Consider the following 9,899-nt stretch of genomic DNA (forward strand, 5'->3'; position numbering starts at 1 on the left):
ACCCTTACAGGGTGCTGCTCTGTGCTCTCTGACCTGGCCCCTGGGACCAAGGGGTCGGGCCTGGGTCTGATGGGAACAGGAGAGCAGATCGCAGGGAGTCAGTGAGGCTGGAGACTCGTGAGACGTGGGTCTGGGTCCGGCAGTTGGCAGTTGGCCGGAGGGGAGCAGGCTGTGCGCGCATCCCTCCCGGCCGGCGGGGAGTGCGGGGCGTGCAGGCGGCTGGTCGGCTGGTGTGTAGGAGGAAGGGACCCCCCCCCCCCCGGGCGTGGCTGCTGAGCTCTCCTGCTCACCACCCACCCCTGCCCTCCAGGCTTTGTTTAGGGACTTCCAGGACCTTCTGTGTGTTTTGTCTGCCCCCCAGCATGCCCTCTGATCCTTTGAAGTAGAAAAGGATGTCTGGGCCAGAAACGCCCCCTGGGCTCTGAGTGAAGCGGAGGGCCCGAGAGGCCATCATGGCTCCTTCTCAGAGGGCCTGTGTCGGATTAAGCGTGACCCCTGGGTCCCCTCCCTCTGCCGATCCCGGCCTCCAGCTTCTGGGGGCATTTGCTTTGCCCTGAGGGAAATCCCCTGTGGCCAAATAGATGTTTGTGCAATCCTGCCTTCCGTCCCTCCTGCAGCCCCCCCTCCCCCCTTCCTAAGCAGGCACTGGTTCTTGTGGACATGGAGGGGAGGACACAGGGCTCACATTTGGGAGCTCCTGTCTGATGGCAGAGGCTGAGGGCAGCCTGAGCACCTCACAGGGACAGACTCACCTGTGAGAGGTGGGAGCACCCCCTGGGGCTGGAGGGAGTGTTCTGCAGGCCAGGCGCGGGGGGGCCCCAGTGCAGGATGCTGGAGCAGAGGAAGGAGGGCGGGCGTGGGAGGCCATACTCATTTATTCGTTTCCTCTGTTCGAGAAATGTTGATAAAGCATGCACTGGGGGGCAGCTTGAAGTCCTCTGGCCTTGTGGCACAAGCACGTGGTGGCCATGAGGGCCGATGGGGCAGGGAGAGGGGAGGGAGGGTGTAGCCCACTGCCGGTGCTGGGGGAGGGACAGGCAGGAGCAGCTGACCATGTCCGGACAGGGCATGGCCCTTGGCCCCCTCAGCACAGCCACTCACCTCTAACCTGTCCCCCTTCCCTCGCAGCAGGCAGGCCCTGGAGAGTTCCGGACGCTGCGGAAAGGCTTCTCCCCGTACCACTCGGAGTCCCAGCTGGCAAGCCTCCCGCCCTCCTACCAGGACTCCCTGCAGAACGTAAGAGCCCCTCCCTAGGGCCACACCCCTCACTTGGGGACCCCGTACCTCCAGGATCCTTGGTCCACATTGTAGGGCAGGGGTGAGGCTCAGCCCATCTCATGACCTGCCGGGGCCAGGGGAGGCCCGGAGGTTCTATAGGAACGCTCTTGGGGAGCTGCTAGGGCAGCAAGCCCTTGCTGGGTCCTGGAGGGACCCTCCATGCCTGACGCTGCTGGGGGCCCAGATCTCCTGCACCTGGTGTGTCTTCTGTGAGGTTACCTGCAGGTCCTGGGAGTTGGGGGACAGATAGCCCACAGGTCAGAGGATCCCATGGTGAAACGGGTGACCCTGTAGGGAGGGACCTGGACCCCCTTTCTTCACCAGGCTGGCTGTCCCCGCCCTCCCTACCTCTGTCTCTGTCTACTTTCCCTACTCCCTGCCCACTTGAGTCAGAGGCTGCGTGTCTGCCCAGGGCCCCCGAGCTTTTCCCTGATGGGGGTCACTGGCCAGGGTGCCGTGGGGCAGGGTCCAGCAGGCCCTGGGACTCCAGGCCCCGTGGAAGGAGCTGGCCGCGGAAGGGGGCTGAGTACCAGTCTGCCGGGAGCAGGGTCAAGGCTGTTGACAGTCCCTGGGGGGAGACTGGTCGTCTGCCGTTTTTCTTTTCGAGTCAGTTGACTTTATTTATTTATTTTTGAAACATTTTAAAATTTATTTATTTTGACAGAGAGACAGCAAGAGAGGGAACACAAGCTGGGCGAGCGGTAGGCAGTGGGAGAAGGAGAAGCAGGCTTCCCGCAAGGAGCCCAGTGCAGGGGTTGATCCCAGGACTCTGGGATCATGACCTGAGCTGAAGGCAGACGCCTAACCTACTGAGCCACCCAGGCGCCCTGTCAGTTGACTTTATTTTTGAGGACTCACTTAACTGGTTTTTAGCATATTTGCAGATTGCTGTAGTTATCACAATAGAACATCTCCTTACCCTATAGAGGAACTCTGCCCCCTTTAGCCACCCCTCCCCACTCTCCCCTGCCTTGGCGGGGTGACCACTGGTGTGCTCCTGCCTCTGCAGACTTGCCCATTCTCGACATTTCTTAGCAACAGAGCCCTGTAACAGGCCACCCTCTGTGACTGGCCACATCCGCAGGGTGCTGTGTTTTGGAGGCGATGCTGTGGGCTCCAACCTCCTACCTTTGTGTTGTCGAGCGATATTCCATGGGGGCAGGCACCCCCTCCCCCACCCCGCTCAGCGGCTGGCCATCTGGGCGGTGTCCACGCTTCGTGGATGGGGAGCACTGTTGTGAATGCTCTGGACGAGCGGTCGTGTGGTCGTGTGGCTTCTGTTCTCTTGGGGACACACTCGGCTCCCCACTTTGGCCACCAGCTCTGGAACCCCAGACCCCGTTTGAGCCCTGCTGTGAGCCTTCTGTCAGACCCATGGTCCTGCCCTCATCTGTCACACGGGGGTGCAGGAAGGTAGCAAATCAGGGGGTTTCTCGGGTGGGGGGGTGGGTGCCGAGAAAGTGGGAGGTGTCGCCGGGCTGGCCCTCCCGTCGTAGCTGGAGAGGCCTTTGGGAGAAGCTGTCTGTGGGGAGCGCCCCCTGCAAGCTCCAGCCCCATGGCGTTTACCTCTGACCCGTTACCGTCCGGCGTGGGCTTCGTGGACAGGACCTGCAGCCACGTGCTCATTGGCAGCCTGGTGAGGCGGGTCAGGGAAAGGCTTTCCGGGCCACTCCTGGCTTCCTTCCTGCCTTTGCTCTGGGAAGCAGCCCCCGGTGCCCTTACAGAGGGAGCAGGCGGTTCAGGGAACCCTACTCACAGATGGGACAGAGGCCGGAGGTGCCAGGGGCCAGGCATCTTGGTACCTTCCAGGGCTGAGCGCGTGTGGCTGTCGCCCCCTCCTGGCCAACGGTGGAGGGCGCCCAGCCTTTGCCTCAAGACTGTGCACCTGCTTTCGGGCAGGCGTGTGCGTGCACGTGTGTGTGTGTGTGTGTGTGTGTGTGTGTGTGTGTTTTGCACCCATCGGACAGCGTGCCGGAGCTCTGCACACAACCTGGGACACCGGAACCCTTTCCATTATCCAGATGAGGAAACGGAGGCACGGAGTGGGTTGGGCCCTACTTCAGAGCCTTGCCCAAGCCCACACAGCATGGCCGGGCCGGGCAGGCTCCCTGGGTGATGGCCCCAGAAACCAGCTCACCAAGTCCACCTGGTCCTTGGGGTCCAGTGACTGAGAAAGAAACTGAGACTCAGAGGAGGGATGGATGTGCAGGGCACCCCGGCTCCCCAGCCTCTCCCCGGCTGCTTGCACCCACGCTTCCCAGGGCACTTGCCGCTTTCTGTGTGGCACTTGCTGGCTCCCGTTAGACCCACTCCCGGGTCTTCTGACCTCCCGGCTTGTGTTGGCCCCAGGGAGCTCCATCCTCCAGTCCTCCTTCACTGGGGCCCGAAGTCGGGGGTCCCCCTACAGCTTGAGGCACACCAACGCGTCCAGTAATTCCATTGAAAAGCAGCTGGGGGCCCTGGGCAGACACGCAGCCTCTGACACAGGTGGGCCTGACTCCAGAAGGCTGACTCCCCTCTTCACCTGGCCTTGTCCCCTGCTCCCCGGGCTGTGGGGAGCTGGGCGCCGGGTTGCCATCTGAAGTGCTTGCTGAGGGGCGCCTGGGTGGTTGAGTAGGTTAAGTATCTGCCTTCGGCTCAGGTTGGGATTCCAGGGTCCTGGGATCGAGTCCCCCCTCGGGCGCCCTGCTCAGCAAGGAACCTGCTTCTCCCTCTGCCCCTCTCCTCCCACCGCTTATGCTCTCTGCTCTCTCTCTCTCTCAAATAAATAAACGCAGTCATTATTTTTTTTTATTTTAAAAAAAATGCTTGCTGAATTTGGTGGCACACCTCAGGTGGCCAGACGGGCCCGGAAGCTCCGGGCTGGGAGGCAGGGCTCAGGGCTAGAAGAGTGTCCCCGCGGAGGGGGACTCTAGCCCACTCACCTGGTGTTGGGGGAAGGGGGCAAGCCCTGGGGTTTGCTGGGAGATCTTTGCCAGTCCCCGCCCTTCTCTGAGCTGCCCTCACTTCCTCTGGGAAACAGAGAACAGACCCTGCACGTGGGCTGCGGAGAGGAGCCTCCGAGTTGTGGTGGGGTTTGGGGCGGCCCCTGTCCTCTGCCCCGGCCTGGGCCCCGCACCCCGTCTCCTCACCAGCAGCGCTCGGCCCCCAGCTTCTCCTGCGTTAGTCGGGGGGAGCCGCTGGGGACCAGCTAAGCCCCGCGATTCCTCCCCACAGGGCCCAGCTTGCACGGTACCTGAGCTGTCCTCGCCCCCCTCCGCCGGCTACAGCTCTGCGGGACAGAAGCCCGAGGCTGTTGTGCACGCCATGAAGGTGAGGGCCAGGCCCCGCCCGCCCACGCCCCGAAGCTGCTCCCCGGGGGGCGGGGGTGGGGGGGTGGTGCCCAGGTCCCTGGTACAGTGCGGACCCCGGACCTTCCACGGCCGCACGTGCTCTGAGTCCGCGCGTGGCGGAGCAGCGGGGCGGTGGGGCGGGGCCCTGAGCCGGGAACACCTTGGGGTGGGAGTTGGAGGTGTCGGTTGGCAGTAGGTTGTTACCCATCTGCCATCCCAGTGACGGGAAATGTACTTGGGCCAGGTAGGGGAGGGCGGGCACCCCCTCTAAGTCAGAGAGGTGGGGGCAGGGCTGGGGTGGGACCAGGCTCCGGCCTCCGAGGCCCGTCCTCGCTTGCAGGTACAGCTCCCGGGCGGGGGGGGGTGCTGGCTCACTGGGCCACACCCACCGGGGTGCCCCGGGTGTGCAGGCCTGTCTGCACAGATAACAGCATTCTTAAACTGGTGCGGGCAGTGACTGGGACACATACACACACACTCACCCTGTGTGTGCAAGTGGGTGCTTGCTGGGGGTCCTCGGTTGGCATGAGCGCTCCTGTCTGAGGGTAGTTCCCCCCCCCCCAGCCTGTCCTCCCTGCTCCCCGGGGACCCGGCTTCAGCTTCACCCCCAGCCGTGATGTTACCTTGGGGGAGGGTCGCTAGGGTGAGGGAGGAAGGCCCCCCCGCCCCCCGCAATGGGTCTCTCCATGCCCCTCATGCTGGCTGGGACCCAGTGGCTCGGGATCCTTGGCGTCCGTGGGCAGCCTTCCCCCTGACCCTGGGGCCGGTTCCCCGCAGGTCCTGGAGGTGCACGAGAACCTGGACCGGCAGCTCCAGGACAGCTGTGAGGAGGACCTGAGTGAGAAGGAGAAGGCCATTGTCCGTGAGATGTGCAACGTGAGACACTTCCCCAGGGCCTGGTGGTGGGGGTCTGGGGTCTGGGGCCCAGGGGGCGGGGCTGTGAGCAGGGCGGGTCCCGGAGTGACCTGGAGGCCTGGGGGAGGGCACCGGAGCCTGGACAGCCCTGGCCAGTCCTCCCCCCACTGCCTGTCCCACTTCCCCCTGAGAGCGGGGGCCCTGACCTCTCCAGGCCTGTCCGTTTCCGGAGCTCCGCCCCCAGCCCCCTCAGACTGGGTCCGTTCACCCTGCATGTCCTATCCCGTGGCCCCCAGTGGCCCCCAGTGCCTGCTGGCCGCACAGGTGGTGTTCAGACCAGAGGTGTGGGCAGGACCCTCTGCTCTGAGGGCCTGCAAGGCTCGGGCCGCATTTGCTTCTGGAAGCTGGACTGTTTCTGTGGCTGCCCAGAACAGAGAGCTCAGCCCTGACCTGCCTGGCTCCGGTGTGTCATCTCTGGACCGTTTTAGGAGGCAGCAGGGGCAGAACCTGGGCCTTACCTGTGGCCAGGTGTTCTGTACTCACCTCCTCTGCTGCCTCCTGCTTCTCTGGACCTCACGTGGCCTCAGTTTCCCCTCTGGGCCCCACGGCTGTGGGGACTTTTTGGGTGATTTTGAGGGGCCCGAGGCAGTGTGGGGGCCCGGGTCAGCAGGTGGGCTCTGCACTCACAGCTCGCCCCATCCACAGGTGGTCTGGCGAAAACTAGGGGACGCGGCTAGCTCCAAGCCCTCCATCCGGCAGCACCTGTCTGGGAACCAGTTCAAGGGGCCTTTGTAGGGCTGCTTCTCTGTGGACGTGGACTGGCCCTGCAGGGCACCCAGGATGAGTTGCAGGCCCCCGTGTTTGTTTCCTGTGGTGAATTGTACATAGGACACTGCCCGCCGTGCCCCGGCTCCTGTGGGTCCAGCACGCTGACAGCCGGGCCTCCGTCTCCCTCCTCACGCACCAGCACACGAAGACGAGAGGCTGCGGCCATGCCCCATGGCAGAGTGGCCCAAACAGCCTCGTCCCTGCTCTGGGGCCCCGCTGCCGGGAGGCTGAAGGCTGTGTGGGGACTCAGGGCCTGGCATCATCCCAGGCTGGGCCCGGCTTTGGCCGAGGGGCACCTCATCGAGCCTTCTACCCGCTGGCTGCTGCCCACACTGGACAGAGGCCACCGGCAGCTGGACCTGACACAAGGGGCACCCCTTCTCCCCCGTCTGCGGCCTGAACCCCAGCTCACTGAGCCCGCGTCCGCTCGTGGACAGGGAAGCGCATGGTGTCTGTGGCCGGCTGGAGGCCCTGAGGCCCTTCCTTTGGCACGGCTGCCCCCCCGCCCCGCCCCGCGCCCAGCTCCCTGCTGCAAGCTGCTGCTTGGTTTCAGGGTGCTTCCCCCAGCCCCGAACACATCACTCGCTGCAGAGTCTCCCCTCCCACCCCGGGGCAGGTCATGCCCTAGCTTTTTGGGTCCCTCCTGCCCAGGACCCGAGGCCTCTCCATCTCTGTGGTTTCACATGATGGGCCCGGGAGCTAGGAGGCTGTGTGGAGAGTCTCTGGGCCGAGCCCCACGCTCTCTCTCTAGGTGGGCGGCACCGGGCCGAGCTGGGCCTCTGGTATCCCCCAGAGCCCGGCCCCAGCCGGGGTCACTGTGGACGGAGCTGCATGGGCTGGCCGGTGGAGGACTTCTGCCCTCTCTGGAAGGAGCCCGACCTGGCTCTGGCTTTAACTGGCTGTGTGACCTTCAGCAAGTCACTCAGCTTCTCCAGGCCCCTGGTGGGAAGACGAGGTCTCAGGTTCTTTGGGCCACGCTCACCACCCGAGGCCACCGGCTGGGTTCAGCCCGGGCCTCCGTCGTGGCCCGCACGCCCGGGCGCTCCCCCTGCTGCAGAAGCCGCTGCTGGCTGGGCCGGACGGAGCCGGGGACCAAGTGGGGTCCACTGCCTTGCTGCCTCTTCACAGGTGCTGCCACCTCCCCTCTCTGAGCCTCAGTGTCCTCCACTGGGAAGGGACAGCCTCAGGCCCTCTTCGTGGGGCTCGGGTTCAAACGAGACCTTCCGTGTGAATGACCATATACAAATACAGATGAGACAGAGAAATGTTGAAATTGCTGAGGAAGGTGAGGCCCAGAGGGTGGGTGGTCGGGGCACGTTACTCCGAGCTCACAGATGCTGGGAAGTGGCGGGGGGCACCGGCCGTGACAGCTGCTCGCTGCCGCCACCTCCACTGGCTGGTGGGGCTTGGCTCCATGCCTCAAGCCTCGAAGAGCGCAGGAGGCCACTTTTGCAGCGGGCAGGCCTCATCCAGGCCCGCACGAGGGACGGGGGCCAGGCGAGGGGATGGGGAAGGCCACCCTGTTCCTAGAGCCCCAGGGGGGACTTTGCGCCATTCCCACCGCCTGTCGGCCATCGGCGCCCGGGGTGGGAGTTGTACACTCTCAGGGGAAAGGCTTATAGCCCTCCTTGTGCCCAGGGAGTGCTAAGTGGGTGTAGTGACAGCAACAGGCACGTTCCTTTTGCCCTGGGTGTTACAGGGAGCTCTGGGCTCTCCCTGAAGGGAGCTTGCCCGCAGGTCAGGTGGTGAGTGCCCTCTCACTAGGGTGTGCATCGAAAGCTAGGGAACATCCTTGGTCATGGTACCAAGTAGTTCTTGCCCTAGTGGGCAGTGAGCTGGGGCACAGAGGCTCCCCTCTGGATCTTGGGAGTCCAAAGAACCACAGAGCAGCCCGAGGTGGGGGGTGGGTCCATTTTGGGGGGAACCCACATCCGGGAGCCCATTTGTCATGTCTGGATCAGGCCGGCCTGGCCACCACTGAACATAAGCAATAAGTCAGGGCCCTGGTGTCTGCAGGTCTCCTGCACACTGGCCCAGAGAACAGCTTCGAAGGGACCGTTCCCGCCTCAGGAAGGTGACCCTGTCCATCATGTTGTGGGGTACCTGGGGGTCAGGTGGGGCGTTTCTGCCTGGATCCTCCTGTGTGCCACACAGGCAACAGAGCCGGGCGCAGACCTCTCCTTCCCACCACTGCTCGTGTTCCTGAGCCAAGTGCATGGGGATGGCTTTCAAGGACAGAACTGTACCTGTGACAGTCATCTGATGTAATAAGCTGTTAAAAAAAAAAAAAAAGCCAGCAGCACTTCTGCCTGGCCCCACAGGGCAGGGGTTGGGTGGATGCAGTGGGAGCCCACAGGCTGGAGGGGATCAGAGGAGCCTCACTGCGGGGACAGCCAGGGGCCAGGCAAGCATGAGTCCCAGCCCTGCCAGCAGCTCGGACATGCATCAGGTGATGTGGGGTGATCTCCCCTCTGGAGCCTTAGCTGTAGAAGCTCATGGTGGGGGACGGGGGTTGCTGAACTCGGTGCCCTTTCATAAAGGTCCCTTGACGTTTCATACTCTGATTCTAGATCTTGAAGCCCCGTGTGACATCTGGACTGGGGCTTCAGTTCCCACTGTGATGGATGTCACCCTTCCAGCCTCGCCCCAGGTGGCCAAGCCCTTCCTGGGATCAGAATCTGCTGAGCACATTTTTTTAGGGTGGCACATTTTTATCCAAAAGTTATTAGCTACACATCAGTGTTTAAACAGAAAAAGTGACCTTTCATTTTTTTTTTTTTTTCTTGGAAACTTGAGAAGAAACAAAATACATACTACTGATTTTTTTTTTTTTTTTTTTAAGGAAACAAGCGCAATGCATGGGCGGAGCCGTAGAGGTGTATATTTTTCATACTGTGGGTGGGTGGGGGGGTATTTGTGCTGCTTTCTGGAATCAGGCTGGAACGTCTGGTTCCCGGCCCCGGGCCATCAGCCATGCTGTTTTCTGTGGTGGGTGCCCGCCGTGAGAACCGGGGCCGGCCCCTCGCCCGGCTCCGGGTGGAGCTGGGAGCTGTAGACCCCTGTGCCCATTTCTACCTTCCACTGAACCACTTTGATTTGGGGAGAGAAAAAGCGCTAGAACTTTTGATAGTGTGGTAAAAACACTGATTTGAACTATTTTAGTAAAAGGAGTAACAGAAGATTGTGATAGTGTATACTTTGCGCTAGATAAATAAAGGCTCTTTGTAAGCCTCTGTGGTGGGTGCGCAGTGCTTTTCTCGGGTTGGGGAGCCGCTGGGTAGAGGGCCACAGCCCTGGGGAGCACCTTGGGCATGGGGGTTCTGCAGACGGCCACTCAGATGGTGTGAGTGGAAAGAAATTTCCAATCCGAGCCCCCGTGGGACCCAGGAGCCCATCTGCATGGGTGCATGTGAGAGCTCCATGCTGGTTCGGAACGACCCAGGTTCCTCCGAGGGGAGCCCATGCAGGCATGGGGCGGGGCTGAGAGCTCGTCTGTGAGGGCAGACCCCTGGGGGCGCTGCCTTGGGTGACATGGGGTCAGGTCTGGGGCTTGCATGGCCAATGTCCCTCTGCTGCCCGCCCCTCAGCCCCCAGGGCCAAGGGCAA

The 9,899-nt window shown here is 62.7% G+C and overlaps 1 protein-coding gene across 1 annotated transcript in view; it reads left to right on the forward strand.

Moving 5' to 3' along the window:
* The window catches only part of CCDC85C (coiled-coil domain containing 85C), a 73,934-nt gene extending 64,408 nt beyond the window's left edge, over positions 1 to 9,526 (forward strand). The window contains exons 3-6 of the mRNA XM_044231628.1: positions 1,129 to 1,236; positions 4,495 to 4,590; positions 5,388 to 5,486; positions 6,171 to 9,526. Coding sequence (XP_044087563.1) covers positions 1,129 to 1,236; positions 4,495 to 4,590; positions 5,388 to 5,486; positions 6,171 to 6,260 — 393 coding nt within the window. The 3' untranslated portion in view covers positions 6,261 to 9,526. The remainder of the gene's footprint in view (positions 1 to 1,128; positions 1,237 to 4,494; positions 4,591 to 5,387; positions 5,487 to 6,170) is intronic.
* Positions 9,527 to 9,899: the final 373 nt, after the last annotated feature.

This window comes from Neovison vison, chromosome 13, assembly GCF_020171115.1.
Source record: "Neovison vison isolate M4711 chromosome 13, ASM_NN_V1, whole genome shotgun sequence".
Taxonomy (NCBI): Eukaryota; Metazoa; Chordata; class Mammalia; order Carnivora; family Mustelidae; genus Neogale; species Neogale vison.